The sequence below is a fragment of the Lepidochelys olivacea genome (assembly GCF_965140295.1).
Source record: "Lepidochelys olivacea isolate rLepOli2 genome assembly, chromosome: 1".
NCBI classification, from domain to species: Eukaryota; Metazoa; Chordata; order Testudines; family Cheloniidae; genus Lepidochelys; species Lepidochelys olivacea.
In genome coordinates this window covers 62,155,086-62,175,043 of record NC_140411.1, presented here as the reverse complement: position 1 = coordinate 62,175,043, position 19,958 = coordinate 62,155,086, and the positions used below count along the sequence as shown (strand labels likewise).

The window sequence follows — 19,958 nt, the reverse complement described above, 5'->3', positions numbered from 1 at the left end:
GAAACCTTGTCAAAAACTTTCAGAAAAAGTCCAAGTACGCTATATCCATTGGATCACCCCTTGTCCACAAGTTTATTGACACTCTCAAAAAAAATTCTCATGAACTGGTGAGCATGATTTCCCACTATAAAAGCTGTGTTGACTCTTCACAAACATATTGTGTTCATCTGTGTGTCTGATAAATGTGTTATTTCCTATAGTTTCATCCAATTTGCCTGATACTGAAGGTAGGCTTACCAGCCTGTAATTGCCAGGATTGCCTATGGAGCATTTTAAGCAAAACAAAAAAAAAACAAAAACACCCAAAAACCTGGCATTACCTTAGGTATCCATCAGTCAGCTGGTACAGAGGCTAATTTAAGTGATAGGTCACATACCACACTTAGTTGTGCTGCCATTTCATATCTCAGTTCCATCAGAACTCTTGGGTAAATACACTCAGGTCCTGGTGACTTATTACTGTTTAATTTATCAATTTGTTCAAAAACCTCTGACAACACCGCAATTTGGGTCAGTTCTTCAGATTTTTCATCTAAAAAGAATCTTGTAAAGAAGCTCAAGTTAAGGAAGACTGCTTCCTGTATATGCGTAAATGCTTAAAAATAAGTCCTATCAAGTCAAGAAAAAGGTGGTGGGGGGGGGGGCGGGCGGGGAGAAACGCTCCTCTAAACAGAGAGAGTATCTGCACTATGGAGGCATCTCTTCTCTTTTCCCAAGCTGAACTTGTTTTTGATTTATAGACTGCAAAAGAGAAGAATGAGGGGGGATTTGATATCGGCTTTCAACTACCTGAAAGGGGGTTCCAAAGAGGATGGATCTAGACTGTCCTCAGTGGTACCAGATGACAGAACAAGGAGTAATGGTCTCAAGTTGCAGTGGGGGAAGTTTAAATTGGATATTAGGAAAAATGTTTTCACTAGGAGGGTGGTGAAGCACTGGAATGCGTTACCTAGAGAGGTGGTGGAATCTCCTTCCTTTGAGGTTTTTAAGGTAAGGCTTGACAAAGCCCTGGCTGGGATGATTTAGTTGGGGATTGGTCCTGCTTTGAGCAGGGGGTTGGACTAGGTGACCTCCTGAGGTCCTTTCCAACCCTGATATTCTATGATTCTATGACTTAACATTTCTCAGGGCATATGTCCAAAAATTTAGACAAAAAACAGAAGAGTTTTTGCCTCTTTTTCAAAGGGTAGTATGACAAGGACATTTTCCTCCCCAACTAATCAACCAGTCAAAGAGAGACTCATAAAACAAGGAAGGGCTTTTAAAAGGTCAGGTACAGTCTCTGCCCAACCAGTGGACAAAAAGCAAACTCCAGTATCTAAGCGCCTAAAATACTCTGTCTATTACTTGGGAAAGAATTGGTCTTGGTAGATTGATTTAAATCAAAGCAATTGAAATCACTGATTTTAATCATTATATAAATCTGCAAGCAGGAAGCCTTGATTTAAATAATTGATTTTACCTATTTTCCTAAAGATGGGCTGAATCTCATTGGTTGGTAAGCATTAAAACATACTGATTTGCAACTATGTATAGCCTTTACACTAAATTTGGTGCTTTTTACTAATAAGGAGGAAACACCATACCTACATACATTTTTTAAGCAATTATGTAGCTTACAGGCATTTGTTCAGATTCTTAATTTTTACCTTTTACATTATGTAGAAAATGGCGAATGATCCATTTCTTACTTCCTAGATTAATTTTTTACTTGTAATTTGTGTCAAGCTGTATGTGAATGTAAATTTAAATCCAATTAGAAAAAACCCCCACAAAAATAGCATTTTAAAATTGTTTTTCCATTAGTTAAATAAAACTACCTTAAGTGTGCTGGATTCATAAGAAAAAAGTTAATGAAAAGATGTTTTGCATTTAGAATTAACTGATTTATTAAATAAAATAACTGTAGTTAGTGAATTGAACTATTGTTTCTAGTCACCAGGTCCTTCAAGGTTTCAGAACTAGCAGATCTCAGCCTCTCACACATCATTTTCATTCACAGACTGGAAAAAAGAAACAAGCTTCCCTACTTTTTCAACTCCCAATTACTTTCTTAACTTTGAAAGAACTAATAATTAAATTGAACTAGTTGAATAAACTAAAGAAATATTCTCTCTGCACCTGCAAAAGAGACTTTTGCTGTCAAAATCTGGTTTAGCCCTTTAACGAACTCTGGGTACTGTTTAGCCAGTGATTTCCATATGTTCAGTGCTTTGGCTTTCTTTAAAACTTTAACAGCAAACACATATTGCTTAATGGTATTTTTTTAATTTAAATTTAGATTTAAATTAATTTAATTTAAATAAAATTAATAGATTAGTTTAGGCCCTGACCATTTTAAATACTTTGATTTTTTTAAAAATAAATCTGTATTTAATTAAAATAAAATCAATGTTAAAAAAAATCTTTGTTTTTTAGCCATCTTGAGCAATGATCTCAAGTTGCAGTGGAGGTGGTCTAGGTCGGATATTAGGAAACACTATTTCATTAGGAGGGTGGTGACACACTGGAATGGGTTCCTAGGGAGGTGTTGGAATCTCCTTCCTTATAGGTTTTTAAGGCCCAGCTTGACAAAGCCCTGGCTGGGATGATTCAGTTGGTCCTGCTTTGAGCAGGGGGTTGGACTAGATGATCTCCTGAGGTCTCTTCCAACCCTAATCTTCTATGATTCTAACATCTGCTAGCAGGTTAGCAAATTGTGGCATGCCGTACACTCCCCGTAACTCAACCTGTTAGCACATTAAAAATACTAACTGCCTCGTCTTTACTAGTCATGTGTTACCAAACACGGGATAAGAAAACACTTTTTCCTGGTGTGGTTGCACCAACAGAGGAAACAAGACCACTCTAGCAGTAGAGTTTACTTCAGCTAAAAGACCACAGACAAACAAACAATCTTTTGGTCAGCATTCATACTCATTCATGGAGCACCCAAGTGTGCACCGCAAAAAAATGTAGAAGACAGTCCCTAACCTGAACAGCTAGAAACATGACAAAACTGGATTGGAGAAAAAGTGGAGCAAGAGAAAACAAACAAGATCAGAAGGAGATGGTCAGCTAATGCACATTCTACTATACCTAGGCCTGAAGACCAACTGAAAGGGAAATGTAAGAATTTCAGATTACTCCAGAGTTGCCTTGCTATAACCTTCATAATCTTTCCCCAGAAGAGATGGCTAGGGAAAGGATAGTTTGATTCCTTATGGACCAATGGAATGCACAGGTTTCATTATGAAGGAGTACTTCCCATATTACTCTTGAGGGAAAAATCAAACAAATAAAAATTCTGTGCACAGCATTCTAAAATTCTGCAAATTTTATTTGTCAATAAATAAATGTGAAGGCTCCAGCATGGCAGTGGGGAGCCCAAGCCACTAGCTACCCAGTGGTGGGAGATCATCCTGCAGCCCTCGCCTCCGGGACAGGGATTCAGCAAGGAGGCTGCACCTGACCCCGCACAAGGGCCAGGCCTGGACCCAGAAACACCCCAGGGGCCTGCTCCTCTGTGTCAGGCGCACAAGGTGTGGGCAGGTAGGTTCAGCCCAGCAGGATCCAAGTGTAGAGGGGCTTAGTATGGGGAGGTCCAGGTGTGGGGTGAAAGGGTTCTGTGTTGGGAAATCTGGGTGCAGGCAACTCAGTGTGGGTGGATCTGGATGCAGAGGGGCTCACTGGGGGGTTCTTGGTGAACGGGCAATGGGACTCTGCGGGCGGGTGGCTGAAGCTCAGCAGGGGGATCTGGGTGTGGGAAGATGGGGCTCAGTGGTGTGTGGGTCCAGATGTGGTCCAGGGGCAACGGGGTGAGGCTCAAGGGGTGGGGGTGGGGTTGATGGGCCTGCTTAATGGGGGAGCCCCACTTGCTGCAAGGGGACGCCGCATGCCAGGCTCCTGCTTCCTCTCCCCCTTCCTTTCCCCACTGTCCCCTGCTCCATCCCACCCCCTTTCTTCCCCCCCACGCTTCCCCCATTTCCTCTGCCCCGCCCCCCCGCTTCCTCCCCCAAACTAGATGCATTGGCCTCCTCCCCAAAAATTCCCTTTGTTTCCCCTGTATTTTCTGCAGGGAAGCAAAGAAATCTCCAGGGGGATATGAATTCTGCACATGTGCAGTGGCACAGAATTCCCCCAGGAATACCATATAAAAGGAAGCAAGATGAGAACAATGCACTCTGAGATAGTAAAGAAGGCAAACATATTCATGGTAAATAATTCTTCTTACCCTGCCTCTCTCCCTGCATACAACTGCCAAAACAACAAGTCAAGAGACTTTTCCACATGCTGGAGGGAAATACACAAATGAGATTTACTAGCTTTATCAATAAAGTTGACATCAGAGCCCTCTACTGGTTGCCTGCATTGTCTGTGAGCACAGAGGCCCCAAAAAGCACCTCACCACACCTGCCTAACTTTAGGTTTCTGAGGCTGAGGAGGTGCTTACCAGACCCGGAGACTACCCAAACAGCCTCAGGACTTTCAATGGAACAGCAAGTCCATAGTCACCACCACAGTTAAAGTGACATTTCCTAGATTAAAAAAGTTCTGTTTAGGCAGACTAAGAAGAGAGAAAAGTATCAGTTTTCCTATTACAGGTGGGTTTGCATCCTTGGTGTAGGTGCAGACTCACTAATAGGTTTTAGTAGGACACACATTCTTGGAAGATGGAGCAACGAATATAAAAAATAAATATTCTGATCCTGCAAAGTAACAATTCATAGTTGAAAAAACCAGCAACAGAAGAGGAATTAAAAAGAGCCCTTAGAGTCTTAGCATAGAAATGAACACACTGTTCTCTATTTATGAGCTCACCAAATGATTACCTTAAAAAAAATCCCTCCTGAATAACCACAGGAACTTTCAGAAAGAAAAAAATTGTTTTTCTAATATCACAATCCCAAACTGCTTAACAGCTCAGATTCTCTCTGGTGCTCCCTTTTCATTACAATGCACTGTTTACTGTGACTCAACAGCACAACTTCAGTTCTAAATTGTTACTTTACTGGAGGCCCAATTACTGCTTCACAAAAGCTACAGTTTTTCAGGGTTTTATAAAAAGAGTATCAGAAACCACACACGTAGTCATTTTGTTGCACCTATTAATTATAAATAAGATGCCCACACGGCAATGAAAGCACTGAAATAAACCACAGAACTACACCACCTAGTGGACATGTTTTAGAACAAGTTCCTAGTTACTATTCCTATTCATTATAGCTCAGCAACGAGCCCATTTCCAAGTATTTTTCTCTGGCAATTTTATACAAAGTTTCCGCAGTAACTTATTTGCAATATGACATTAAGAGTATCTGCACACACATACTGAGTAGAAAAATTTGAGTCCTTACACAATTCAGGTATAAAAGATTTCACCAGTAAAAGTTTACTTAGAATTAACTGTAGACACCTTTATAGTTGACTCAGATTCAACAAGGAAATCATACAGTTTTACTTTATAAAAAGTGAATAGTTTTTGCAGGGTACCTATAAATTTGCCAGTGCCCTTAATTCAATCCAGCTCATATTATTTCCCTCATCTGTTAGTGTCTAGTACAGAATGTTTATACGCACATAAACCTAGAACTTTTCCAGTGACTAGACAGCCAGCTAAACCATGCAAATTGAGGGCCATGCAACAGGTGTTTGGCTTTACCTGAGGGCTGTTTAGAAACACAGAAAGTGCCATACAAGATCAAACCTGAGGTCTATCTAGACCAGTATGCCATCTCCAGTGGCCAGCACCAGATGCTTCAAAGAAAAAAGTGTAAGCACTAAGCAGGAGGCAGAGGTGTGATAATCTGCCCACACCCCCCACCACCACGTTAAATCTCATCCTAATCTCTAATAGTAAGAGATTAAGCCAATCTCTAAAACATGAGCCTTAATATTCCTTTCACAGAATTTATTAATTACTACTTCATTAAAAATCTATTTTAACTTGTTTTTTGAAAGGTAAAGCACAAGAGAAAAAAGAACATTAATGCTGCAATAGCACTTATAAGGCAACCAGTAAGGGCCCCATTATGCCTAGCATTCTACAAACATAGTGACAGTCACTGCCTCAAATGGTTTATATCCTGAAAGACTAACTGCTACACTTCCTTCTCCAACGTCAGAAGCTGGAAAGGAGAAGCCCTCATTCTGAGGGAATACAATAAAGTAATATCACTGCTATAACTTTAAAAAAAAAAAAAAAAAAACCACCACAGAAGCTCTAAGGAGATCACCACCTACTGAGTACACCACTGTAGTCTTCTCCCGAAACAGGACAAACTCAGCAGTCACTACTTCAATGTACGAAGACCTTAAAGTTGGTTCTCAGGATGACCAGTTTCAAAACCAAATCTAAGGTTCAGATGAGTAAAATTCTACTGTATTATTTAAAAACATTAAATATTTACTTGGGCATTCTGTTAGTCATGCTTCGGTCATCAGCAAGATAGAACCTTGTAAGTTAACTTCCTGTTTTTACTGAAAATTAAACAGTCTTTAATTTCTGATGTAGAGGTACTTAGTCTGATGTACAAAATGCATCTCCTGTGCTACGAAGTATTTTGTAATGAAATCCAAAACAAACAAACAAAAAAACTGCATTTTTAATGTAGGCCAAACAGTAGCCATGTCTTCATGTATGAACAGCTTAAATCCCATTACATAAATGAATGTTTCAATGTACTTCTTGCCATGGGTGTTAACACCTTGTGCTTTGCTATCTGACCTTCCCAAGGACAACGTTACAGAAGATGAAGTATAACTACAAACAAAATGGGAGTCTTGCTGTACAAGCAAACAGAACTGACATCAGCACAAGTTGGAAATTTGCCCACAAATATTCCCCCAAAAGGAGACTTTTTGAATCAAAGTGATGAAAGGAGTTGCATGTGAAAAACCCACTATTAATTTTCAACTATCCTAAAATACTAGATTTTTATTTGGTGCTATCCTAGTGCCACAAAAATTAGTCAAGGGGTACAAATATCATAGGTTACATTTAAAGATATTTCTATTTAATGAACTCTGCAACACTTATTAATAATGGGGTGGGGGGGGAAGGTTCTAGAAGCTTTGCTGAAAAAGAAAGGCAGTTTGCTATAACACCAAATTCCAGGTAACATGGAAGTGAGCCAAGAAATCCTTTTGAATTGCTTTAGGATAAAGAGGAAGCTTTGGTACCTACAGCAGCTAATAGTCATTAAAGTTATTAGACAAAAGTTAAGCTTGTTTTTTCCCCATTAACTGTTACTCCTGGGGGAATTCTGCACATCTGTGGATGCGCAGAATTCATCTGTCTCGCATAATATCATTTTCACTCACAAAACACATTTTGCCAAGCAGTGCTGTTCTGCCTTTTGCCCACCAGAGGCCGCTGTGGCGCCAGAACGGCCAGCTGCTGTTCTAGCACTACAGTGGCCTCTGGGGAGCAAAAGAACTGCAGCAATTAGGCAAAATGTTTTTTATGTGGGGAAAATACACAATTCTATGCGCAGTGCTGCAGAATTCCCCCAGGAGAAGAGTTCATCACAGCATCCTGCCTGCTGAGCCGGGTTAGGACAGGGCAGGGCACACAGAGCTGCTGTGGGGGGTCACAGACTAGGATTCAGAATGGCTAGTGGGGGGACAGACTGGATGTCTGGTGACAGCGCTAAGCCTGGGGCTGCAGAAACCCATGGGGATGAGGGGACGGGAGGCTTCCCAACACATTAACAATCCTCCCCTGCCTCCCAACAAAAACCTCCCACCCAACACCCTCCAGGTTCACTCCTAGGCTCCTTCCCTCTCTCTCAGCTCCTCTGTTACCCCTGACTCCCCCAAGCCTTTGCACTGCTTCTGACAGGTGCAGGAAATACAGTTCTGTATTATAATTTAAATGAATTACACAAAGTTCTGTATTAATATGCCTCGTAAGGAATCTGTCAAAAAAAAACGTTACCAGAATTTTTTTTTTTTTGGTCTGTATTGCTACAGATATACTTGCTGACAGACATTTTGAAATAAAGTACCAAAATAATTGTAACTGGCATAATTATATTGTGTTATTTTGACAAATAAAATATTAAAAAACTGAACTGGTAATAGAAAAATTGACGGTCTAGTGTTGTTGATGCAGCAGAACGTTTCCACAGTTTGTGCTAAAAATTGCTATAATCATTGTGGGAAAATTTTACTCTGGAGTGGTGATTTCCTTTTTTCCCAGAACTCTATTAGCACTTCACCACAAGAGGGCTCTTAAGACAAAAACATGTATTTCCCGGCGGGGCGGGCAACCTGAGCCTGAGAAGGAGCTAGAATTTACCAGTGTACATTGCCAAAGAGCCATAGTAATATGACAGCAGCCCTCCCATCAGCTCCCCCACCCCACTCCCAGCACCTTGCACACACCCGCAGCCCGGCCAGTCAGCACCTCTCCCTCCCTCCCCGCACCTCCTGATCAGCTGTTTTGTGGTATGCAGGAGGCTCAGGGAGGGGCAGGAGTGAGGGCACGCAAGCTATGGGGAGGGGACAGGAAGGGGCAGAGTGGGGGCTGGGCCTGTGGCAGAGCCAGGGGTTGAGCAGTGAGCACCCCCCAGCACATTGGAAAGTTGATGCCTGTAGCTCCAACCCCGGAGTCGGTGCCTCTACAAGGAGCCGCATATTAACTTCTGAAGAGCCACACACGGCTCCGAAGCCACAGGTTGGCCACCCCTGATCTATTTCCTGCTATGTACTTTGTCTGCATGTGACAAAGTGTTCTGGGTGACAGCTACAAAGCAAGACTTAACTCACACTCCCTGCAACAAATGTATATCGGGATTATAATCAAGACTACACTGAAGATAAACCACTTGTACATTTCCATACAAAAGTCATTAATGCACAAAGTCAAGCCTTATAGAGGCACCATAGTGGCTCCATAGATAAGGTTATGTTGCTTCTTCCACTTAACGTGGGGTTTAAATACTTCACATGAGCAGGAAACCTTGCATGGATTGTTCCCAAGATGAGTTCACTAAGGAGGACAAACGTCAATTTTCTAACTTTATGTAAAAAACAAAGGAAGATAACCTTATTTTGGACCTCCTCACGCTCAAAGAGGCAACAACTTAAAGGGTATGTCTACACAGCATTTTGGAGCTCATGGGAGCAAGACTCCTAGCCCTGGGCTAGTGCTAGCACTCTACAAATAGCTGTGTAGACAGAGCTTTGAAGTTGCAACTCGGGCTGGAGCTGGGTGCTGAAACCTGGGTTTGGGGGGTGGGTTGGGCTTCAGGGTCCGAGCTTCAGAGAGCTGTCTATGCAGCTATTTTTAGACAGCTAGAACAATGCAGCTAGTCTGTCAACCCGGGATGGAAGGCTCACTCCTGCTTGCTCCAGAATGCTGTGTAGACATATCTGAATTATCACCCACCAGTGCATTAGGCTGCAGGTCCCAACATTAGGTTATTTCGGAAAGTTTAATACCAAGCTTCTTCACTGTAACTGTTTTGTTTCAAAAAGAGCTCTACATCTTTGTAAAGAACTTCTATTCTCCAGTGCTGTCTCTACTACCCATCTTAGCTCCTCTCTGCGGCCAGCCTGCTTCCCTAGCACCTAATCCCTGCTATCCTGTGTCTCTGGCAAGAGTCCCTGCCTCCTGCTTCCCCCCCGCACCCCAACATCCTTACCCCTAGCTTTTCAGAAAATTCAAAGCTTGCCAGCATGACTTCACATCATCTTACCTGCCAAAGTCTATCAGGCCATAGATTTTCCTAGAAAAATTGCTCCCTTTGTAGCACAAATACACAGTCCTCTTTGTCAGACAAACTTGTCACTGGGCCTCCCTCTCCCCCTGTCCCCTCCTTGCTACTGTTATGACTGAGACATGGTGAGAGAGGGAGGCTTGGAGGCAGTATCCTGACAAGTAGAGCTTGTAGATCTACCACAGAGAAGGGAAGATCTCCTCCATCTGGCAAACCTCCTTTGATTCACTAGGGGTGAGTCCTGAACTGATAATAAACCTGCCAAGGTCTACTAAGACAGAGTGCAGGCAATTCTTAGTATGTCTCCAGAAGGAGAAATTAGAGAGCCATGTGGGAGAACAGAAGGCACAGGGTCAGAGCAGTGGGTTTCCCTGCACCCCCTGGCCAGCCTACCCACTGGTTTCCAGCCCAGTAACTCAATCCCAGTGCCCACCTTATCTCCCCAGTTCCACGGTACCTCTTTCATCCTACACCAAATCCACTGGCACACACACACACACACACAAATCTCCATGTGTCCCTGTAGCCCGGTGAAGGAAGTAGCAGGGTGGCTGGCTGCCGGCTGAACTCCTTCTCCCTCCCCCACTGCAGCTACTGCTTCTCCTTCCCTGTTGCCTCCACCCCCGAGTCACCTCAACAGGTGGTCTGCAAAGCAGGCAGCAATGCAGGGACTCCAGCAGCAGGGCAGAAGCAGCAGCAGCTGCACGGCTGGGGAGAGGAGGAGTTCAGCCTGCAGCTAGCCACCCCGCTGCTTCCTCCACCCCACAGCTGCAGGGACACAGAGTGCTGCTGCCAGGGGGAGCCGCTGCCTTCTCACTGCTGGGCATCCCCACCAGAGGCGTCCTGCCAGAGGTGTCCAGAGAAATTGCCAGGGGAGGGAGAGGGTGGACAGCATACGAACGCTTCATTTGTGTGTGTTTAACGTGGCCCTCTAAAAGTGGTCAAATTTAAATGTCTGCGCACACCCCTGTTTATGAATTAGCAGAGCTTGCTGTATGATAATCAAGAGATATAGGTTAGAAAGAATGTTAGGTAGAAATTTAAAGTCTACAGAAATTACTTGTCAATTTCTGCAAGTCTGCACCCAATGAAGTATACTATAGCGGTGGTGAGTACACCATATTCAGATGTTCACATCTTTATTATTTCAGACCCAACTATTTCCAACTTCATCCAGCATACATTCCCCATTTCAGGAATCTGAGCTTTAAACAGGACATGTAAAAACAGTATGAGTTATCTAAAGACAAAATAATGCATCTTAAAGATTGAGTATTTTTCTTGCTGGCGTAACTTGAGAGTTTGAATCTTTTCCCCCCCAAAGCATTAAAGAAATAATTAAGTTAAGGGTTAGGAACCCCAAGGGAAAAGTGCACGAGAGCGATGAGAAGTTTTGGAATTGAAAGCCTCTTATAACTTACAGTCTCTGAAGCTTACTCACCTTTTTCTTTCCTCTCTCCATTTAGCAATCTCCTCTGGAGTATCTAATTGTATTCTTCTAGCACCAGGAGCATGCATCTATGGAGGACAAGTTTTCAGAAGCATTACAAAATGTGACTGAATATTCCCTTTATGCAATTACATGAAACTCTGCAACTTTAAAAAACACAGACGTTGCTGAAGTTGGCTGTAACATATAGAAAATGAGAAGACTAAAAATGAAACATGGTGATTGTTATTTCTATTATGTTGTCTTTTACATACTTTTCATGTTTAACATGGGACTGAGGGTCAGTTTTTAAGGCTGAGACTGGACTTTGTCATTCTAAAGAAATATAAAAATGCATAAAGACAGCCAGAGGAGAAGCTAATAATCAATTCTACAATTTTCATGGACTCAATTTTTGAAGCAGCTTGGGGTACCTACATTCTTCCAGTGAATTTGAACCAACTTCTCATGTGCACTGAAACTGCAACCATCTTCTGCACACTGAAAGAGAAGAAAAATACTCTGACACTATTTGAATGAAATTACGCACAAAAAGAGTCAAGATGTAGCTCACTTATTTTTAACTACACTGCATAGTAGATCACTTTCTTGAATGGTGAAACAAAACAACAACTGCCAGCATAGTCTCGGTTACTCGCACAGAGTTTTGAAAATGTAAAAGGCTAAGTACCAGTACTACAGCATTAAGAATTACATTTTAAAAAGGAGACATTCAGTTACTAAGTGGCGTAAGAGTAATACATTATGTTCACTACGTTTTAAAATATCTATTCTCCCCAGTACTCATTTAGGATAACATCTTAGGATTCAGAATGCACTCAACAGTTTATAGCAGTGAAGATCTTCCATCATTTCATGCAGGAATTGGGGCAGCCGGCATCCGAGAATTAGTCTTAGCCCCACCATAGAGGACTTGCCTAAATTGTACACACTGTAGTCAGCCCAGTTCTAGGGCAGAAGACCTTCAGCATTTCAAATTGGATGCAAACAGCACAAGCACACTGTCAACATTTGTTAGGTTCATGCTGTACTAGATACCTATAGTGTCCAAAACAAGGCAAATCCCTCTAGTAGCATCATCCCCAAAGACTTCAGTAATGCACGCAAAATGGTATGACTAGTTCATATACCATGGATAATTTCAACTACTAACTACCAATTTTACATTTACCATTATGAATCAAAGACCTACATAACCAGCACCCCAACGCCTATAAGTACAGGCAGAACCTCTGTACTCAGTTAGGGCCTCCATTTTACATCTTAAATCAAAAAAGCACACCCGTAGCAACACAGCGACTCCTTGCACTATTTGGAGTCAGTGAAGGAGAGGACTCCAAAGAAAGTGCCACCTACCAACACTTCCTGTAGCATGTGATTTTCTGTTGGTGATCTCCCATTCAAGCACTGCCTAGGACCAACACCTGCTTAGATTATGAAACCACAGTCCAAAATGGTATGGCTGTAAATTGTAAATATAAGCTGTTTTATAACTTTCCCGCCTATTTAAACTAACCTGTGTGTGCTGTGCAATGTGTTCATCATATTTTTCTTGGTTTTTATAGCCACGATCACAAGTATCACAATAATGAGAGAAAACTGGTTCTTTTTTCCTTTTGTTCTGTTAAAAGAGTGACACTGTTATGTTCATTTCTTCAAAAAAATAAGTTACACTTTCTTTTAAATAGAAACCAATATGCCGGAATATCCTTTCAGGAAGATATTTAAATTATTTTAGCTGGAGTTTCAATAGTCAAAACATTTGATACATAATCTAGACAGAAAAATGACTAAAAAGATCAAATTATTGTGTTCCATATCTTGCAGTTTCCAACTCAAATGTGCTCAGTTTACAAGTAACATCTTTTTACTAAGTGTCACCACTGCCAACATAACCAAAATGCCAAAGCGGCTTCAACACCAGAAATAAAGGCTGTTGCAAGGTTACTACGTCTCAGCAATTGAATCATGTGCACAATGTACAATTTCAATAAGTTGATTAGAGCATCCCTCCCTTGAACGAATCCAGGACTTGCAGACTTGTCTCATCATGGAATGCTCTCATTTATAACATAATGGTTAACATATGTTATAACATAACCCTAACCGGTGTGGTGGGATTAAGAGTACTGTATCCCAGAAGTACAACTGAGTTACTAAACTCCACATAATAGCTATAATAAGTACCTTTTGCTTGAAGTTTCCACCTGGAGAATGTTTAAAAAATGCAGGTGTTTGTTCAGCTTGCCATTCTTGGGTAAAATGGCAATTTCCACCTTCAATAAAAAAAAAAATTACAAGAAAAATGAAATTACACGTAGCTGTTTAATACTTTCTTCAATATTATATTTGGGGAAAAAAGTGCACTCTAAATAACTGAAATAACCTTATCAAAATCTTTTAAAGAAAAGCAGAAATATGGAAGTTTTTGATCCATCTGATATTCCTTACCTCATCTGTGTAATCACACTATTACACTACTTGTTACCTTATATCCCTTGGTGTCCTAAACGTCATTGTTGAGACTTCTCAGGATCTCCCTTATTCTATCAATCCTTTTAAAAAACTGCCTGAAAATCAGTGCTACCACTTTTAAATAATAATAAATCAGTATTTTAGATTTTTTTTTGAAGTGCAGATAACACAGGAATGTTTTGGTTTGTTTTTTCAATGACATCATCAACATGGCAAACCCCAAAAGGACACAGCCTCCCTGGAGATATATTACAGCATCACCAAATCTTTGGCAAATAAAAGGCAAAAACCTGGTTTTAAGTTTCAGGATTGGGAAGCCTGGGAAAGAGCGTGGGAACTACCTCGCCCTTCTTTGAGTCATAAGCAAGAAGTAGCCAGCACTGGAGGAAAGCAACAACCACCTAAGCAGATCCGCAAGCCAAAGCGCACGGGAGAAGCAGGGCTGCAGCACCCAGGACCACTCCTCCGCACCCCCCACCCCCGAGACGCAGCTGGGGAGAAACCCCCTGCAGAAGGATGGATATGGGGGAAACGAGGCAGGAGCCCCTCGGAGGGGGGTGGTCGTTGGGAGAACAGGGAGAGGGGGAATATCCGGCCCAGGTGCAGAAGCCCCTCCCTCTTGCCCCCGCGGGGGTCTCCCCTACCTGGGTGCGGGGCTGTCGGCCGCTCGCCGTACGCCGGTGACGGCTGGTACCATGCGGCAGGCGGCGGATAATCCCCAGGCGGCGGCGCCCAGAAGCTGGGGTCCCAGGCGGGGGGCCCCGGGGGCGGGCAGAACACAGGTGGCCTGAACACGGGAGGCGGCGGGTACCAGGCGAACGGATTCATGTCAGGCCCGAACAGACGCCTCCGGCCTCCCGTGCTGCCACTGCCAGCGGCGGCTGCCTCCACATGGGGGACGCAGGCGGCCACTGCATTATACGTCACTTCCGGCACTACTGTAAACACCCCGCCCCAAAGCCAGGGTGCGGAACTCCACCGGCCACACGACCGGGGAACGTCATCGCACAGCGCCGGAAGGGCCATGGAGACCGTCAGCCGCCTGTGCGCCGGCGGGTTTGTCTGGGCCGCACGGGTCGCTACGCAATACGCATGCGCCTCCCACGGCGGCGGCGGCGGCGGCGTTGTTGTTGTGCTATGGCCCGAGAGCTGATGGGGCCGGCGCTGCCCCCGGGCTTTGCCCGCTGTGCCGAGGCGGACCCGGATGAGGACTTCAGCCAGGGTGAGGACGCGTTAGGGGGCCGGGCCGCCCCAGCGCCAGGGTTTAAGCGGCACCTGGGCGCGGCCCGGGAATACAGCCGTGGGGCGGGGGCTCCTCAGAGCGGTTCAGCCCGGTCCCAGCCGGGGGCTGTGGGTAGCCCCGGCGCCGCTCGGTGCTGGCCGAATCAGCGCGCCCTCCCGTCTCCCGCCTGCGCGGGCCGGGGCCGAGCCGCCCCGCGGGACCCGTTAGCAAACCCCCGCACGGGGCTGTTTGCCCGCCCGCCGGCCGGCCGGCCGGGTGGCGCTTCCTGCGGTGGTTTCCAGCCGGCGGGGTCCGCTCCTCCCTTCGAAACGTTCTCGGGGTCCGCCAATGGAAAAGCGGTTGAACACCGCGGCTGTGCGGCAAAGTGACCCCTCTCTCTTGGGTGCTCCTGCCCTGCCGCAGCTAAGGCCGAGGCAAGCTGCGCGTTTCACAGCCGCTGGTTTTCTGTGAGCTCTAATGCAAGTGATTTCTTTTTTCCTTTGTGACACTGAGGGCCACAATGGCAACTTGCCTGGTGCTGCACCCCGGTTTTCAGGTGATTTCATGTAGCCTGTCAAAGATAAACACACACAACCGCTCTGTTTTCTTGTAGTTGTGTTCTAGGATATTTTACATCGGGGGTTTCTCAAACTTCGTTGCACCATGACCCCCTTCTGACAACAAAAATTACTACATGACCCCAGGAGGGGAGGGACTGAGCTCGCCTGAGCCCTGGTGCCTTGGGCGGGGGGGGGAGGACAAAGCCCGACACCTGGACCCCAGGCGGGCGTGGGTAGCCGAAACCCAAAGGCTTCAACCCCAGGCAGGTGCCTGTAACTTGAGCCCCACTGCCCAGGACTGTAGCTGTTGGGCTTCAACCCTGGGCAGTGGGGCTCGAGGTTTGGCCCCAGGCCCCAGCAAGTCTAAGCCAGCCCTGGTGACCCCATTAAAATGGGGTCGTGACCCACTTTGTGGTCCCGACCCACAGATTGAGAACTGCTGTTTTACACACACAGAGCTGCCATATAATTTACTATTTTCTCTCTTCCGGGGAGGTATTGTTAATGCTACTGACTTTTTAGACTTTTTTTCTGGCCTTACACTTTGTCTATTTAAGGGTTTCATAGCATTTACTTGTCCTTTAACTGAATTTTGTCATCTGTGGTAGATCACAGATACCTTGGGTTTGGTTCACCTAGAGTAGGTTACTCTGTCATGCTTCACTATTTACTGCTGCATTTGTCTTATCAAAGGACTATATTTTAAACTCATTTATTTTGGGGAGGATGCTAAAATTATGTCTTAGCACAAAATTTAACTATGTATCTGAAAACAATTTAACTTAATTCATTCTGTCTATGAGTATTCTTACAACCATATTTGAGCACCCACATTACCCCTCTGAAAATCACATCCAATGTGTTTTGCAATGCATAAAATCACCGGACAAATATAAAATACAGCGCTTTATATATCTTATGCTGCTTATGCTGATCTACATTGTGCTAGTTCTGAAGAAGCCTCTGGGCAAACAGTCAAGATGCTGGTATTATTGTTGGAATGCCCTTGAGAAAGATCTAAAGTGGCTTTGAAACAAATTCTGTAAAACATTTGTCTGCAGCACAAATAAATGGATTTAAGCTAAACCTCATTCAGTATTATGAGATGATTCTCTAGAGGAATTTTAAAATAGTTACTTAACATGTGTAAAATGGTCTTAAAAGGTTATTATACGGAGGCAGATTATGTTAACCATTTTTAAACAATATTACTTTATTCTTAGTTTAAAGGTCCATCTGTGGTACATGGGAGGATATTTGATGGGAGGAACTGGTGCAACTTGCTAGGGGATAAGGATGTCAGTATTCCACACCTGCCACTGCTGCCACTACTTCCCAGCTGCTCCTTCCTGGGCCTTGCTCTTGTTGGACTAATACTTGATGTTTCTTTTCTTTTGACCTGATCTGAACAACTCTTCAAATATGTATTTTTTTCACTTGTTTGGTAGTTGAATTTATGTGTGAGCTTGTCCTTCACTTTTCCTCAGGGACATTTTCATTTCTAGACCTCTTTTTTAGCATCTACCTTCTTTAGAAAGAAAAGGAGTACTTGCGGCACCTGAGAGACTAACAAATTTATTAGAGCATAAGCTTTCGTGAGCTACAGCTCACTTCATCATATGTATCCAGTGAAGTGAGCTGTAGTTCACGAAAGCTTAGCTCTAATAAATTTGTTAGTCTCTCAGGTGCCACAAGTACTCCTTTTCTTTTCATGGATACAAACTAACACAGCTGCTACTCTGTAACCTACCTTCTTTAGAGAAAATGACATACAAAATTGTGCACTTTCAATCTTGTAATTCCATCAGAAAGGGTTAATTTGATACCTTAAATCAGAAGAGTGAAGACAACCATTTATTAATGTCAACATTCATGAAATGGAATTGCTACTTCACATGCACAGTTTGGTTATGTGTAATTTTCATAAGGCAGTATGTCAGTAAATATTTAATAATCCATTCTTTTGGCTTCCTTATGCCTACTTATTGTTTTTGCATATAACATACTACATTAAACAACTACATTAAAAGGACACTATTAAGGTTTCAACATCAAGCATTCAAAAGTTAAGAGATGCTAGAAGTAAGGTTTCTTTTACTTGACACAAAGTTCATATTCACACCCAATTTTAATTCCCTGCTTCAAAGGATCTGTTAAAAGAAAAGATTGTTTTGCCCATGTTAAAAAATTCTGCCAATGTATTTTTCCATAGCCCTGTTCTTAGAAAATGCGGAACCATTTTGGCTGAAATTTTCCAAATATTTCAGCCCGAGACAGACACCAGGCATGGAAAACTTAAGCCCAAATGGTTAATATTTGGTAAAGTGTTAAGTCTCTGAAAACAGGGTCTTATAATGGGGAGTTTGGGGCAACCTTAATAATAGGTAGCATTAGCAGCCCCATTTATTATTGTCTGTCACACCTGTAGGATACTTTACTCGTTTAGGTTCTGATTCTGCAAACATTTATACATAAATTTAACTTTATACATGTGTAATGCCACTGAATTTAAGTTGTGTAAAGTTGAGAATGTGCATAGGTGCTTTCAGGGTCTTAAATATATATATTTTTAAATAACTGATCAAAAATAGGCCATGCATTCAGTTACACTGATCAAACAAACCAAAATGGATAACATATTGACAGTAGTCGGTATAATATGTTGCTTATTAATCCTTGGCCTCTTTCCCGTGTCTTCCATAATCACGTCTTATAATTTTTTTGGACGGTGGAGGGGATGCACAACTCTGACCAGAAATATCTGGTATTGAAGTGGACTCATGGATCTGTTGTCTTGGTTCATTTCATTTCCATGCAAACAAGAAGCTGAGATGAGAGGCAGATCAGTGGTTGCTTTGTAAATTGTATAAAGAAAAGAAGTACTTGTGGCACCTTAGAGACTAACCAGTCTCTAAGGTGCCACAAGTACTCCTTTTCTTTTTGCGAATACAGACTAACACGGCTGTTACCCTGAAACCTGTAAATTGTATGTTGTTCTTGTTTTGTGTTTTAGTTATGTGAAGAAATGATGAGTTGTGTAATGTCCCCTTTAATCTTTCTCATCCTTGTCTAAGACTTACCTAATAAAAGTTGAACCTAAGAGACCAACAAATTTATTGGAGCATAAGCTTTCGTGAGCTACAGCTCACTTCATCGGATGCATGCAGTGGAAAATACAGTGGGAAGATTTTATATACACAGAGAACATGAAACAATGGATGTTACCATACACACTGTAACCAGAGTGATCAGGTAAGGTGAGCTATTACCAGCAGGAGACGAGAAAAAAAAAACTTTTGTAGTGACAATCAAGGTGAGCCATTTCCAGCAGTTGACAAGAACGTGTGAGGAACAGTGTGGGGGGGAATAAACATGGCATATTTTTCCCCTCTACTGTTTCTCACACATTCTTGTCAACTGCTGGAAATGGCCCACTATGATTATCACTACAAAAGGTGGTTTCTTTTTTTTCTCCTGCTGGTAATCTTTCACCTTACCTGATTACTCTCATTACAGTGTGTATGGTAGCACCCATTGTTTCATGTTCTCTGTGTATATAAAATCTCCCCACTGTATTTTCCACTGCATGCATCCAATGAAGCGAGCTGTAGCTCACGAAAGCTTATGCTCAAATAAATTTGTTAATCTCTAAGATGCCACGAATACTCCTTTTCTTTTTGCAGATACAGACTAACACAGCTGCTACTCTGAAACCAATTAAAAGTTGAGCTTCTAGATGGATCTGGTTTATTTTGCATAATTTAAAAGGTCACAGCTCTTTAACTGTAGATGTCATTTTCTCTCAGCCTTCATTTATTTCACTTCATTGTACCTGATCTTTTTTTGTTCTAATTCTTTGGCTGCAGTAAAAGTTCACTGTACCTCTTCCCAGACAAATAAGTTTCCCTTCTTGTCTGCTTTAAAATCAGTGTTTGAAATTTCAAAAGGCCCTGTGGAGTTTATGCCTCAGAATGCACTGTGAAATTATAAAAAGTCCAGTAGTGTCAGAGCCATTCAGTCCTGTGATATCAATTATTCATTTAGGCCCTAATTCAACAAAGAAATCCATCTTTATTCAGCAAATTATTAAAGCTTGTTCTTACGTGCTCGGCTGTGTCAGGACCTTTGTTAAATCATTGTTAACTCTTATGTAGAGACAGGACTGTTTTGAATAAAGTTAAATCCAGCGAAGTATGCATTTTGATGATACCAAAAGTGGTAATATTCATTTAAAGTGTTTATTAAAATATCCACACTAAATCTTCATGTTTAGTTGCAGGTCCAGTATTGCCTCCTGGCTACAAAAAAAGCTCAGAAGTGCATGACCGTGATGAAGGCCCCAAGTCTCCTCCTCTGCTCAGAGAAGCAAATAGAGATTCTGAAGAGGAGCAGGACACTGATCCAGTACCCAAGTCAGTCTGTGTGTCATTCATGTAATTTACACTGGTAAAATAAGCAGAAATTGGACCACTTCATACAATGAGTTGACTGAATTAGCCAGATGCAGAATCAGAAAGAGGCTATATTATGCAACTAAAAAAAGCAGA

The 19,958-nt window shown here is 42.7% G+C and overlaps 2 protein-coding genes across 5 annotated transcripts in view; one reads left to right on the top strand and one right to left on the bottom strand.

The window, feature by feature from the left end:
* NUFIP1 (nuclear FMR1 interacting protein 1) overlaps positions 1–14,655 on the bottom strand; it is a gene marked incomplete at its 5' end in the record, with an annotated part of 30,993 nt that extends 16,338 nt beyond the window's left edge. Inside the window, 5 exons of the mRNA XM_084617736.1 lie at positions 11,146–11,222; positions 11,572–11,634; positions 12,671–12,775; positions 13,342–13,430; positions 14,274–14,655. Of these exons, the coding sequence (XP_084473862.1) occupies positions 11,146–11,222; positions 11,572–11,634; positions 12,671–12,775; positions 13,342–13,430; positions 14,274–14,655 (716 nt within the window). The remainder of the gene's footprint in view (positions 1–11,145; positions 11,223–11,571; positions 11,635–12,670; positions 12,776–13,341; positions 13,431–14,273) is intronic.
* A 58-nt stretch (positions 14,656–14,713) lies between these two features.
* GPALPP1 (GPALPP motifs containing 1) overlaps positions 14,714–19,958 on the top strand; it is a 37,879-nt gene continuing 32,634 nt past the window's right edge. For 2 of the 4 annotated variants that reach the window (XM_084617740.1, XM_084617739.1), the window contains exons 1-2: positions 14,714–14,851; positions 19,685–19,823. In XM_084617740.1, coding sequence (XP_084473866.1) covers positions 14,834–14,851; positions 19,685–19,823 — 157 coding nt within the window. In that variant the 5' untranslated portion in view covers positions 14,714–14,833. The remainder of the gene's footprint in view (positions 14,852–19,684; positions 19,824–19,958) is intronic. The other 2 variants (XM_084617738.1, XM_084617737.1) reach the window with 1 other exon arrangement.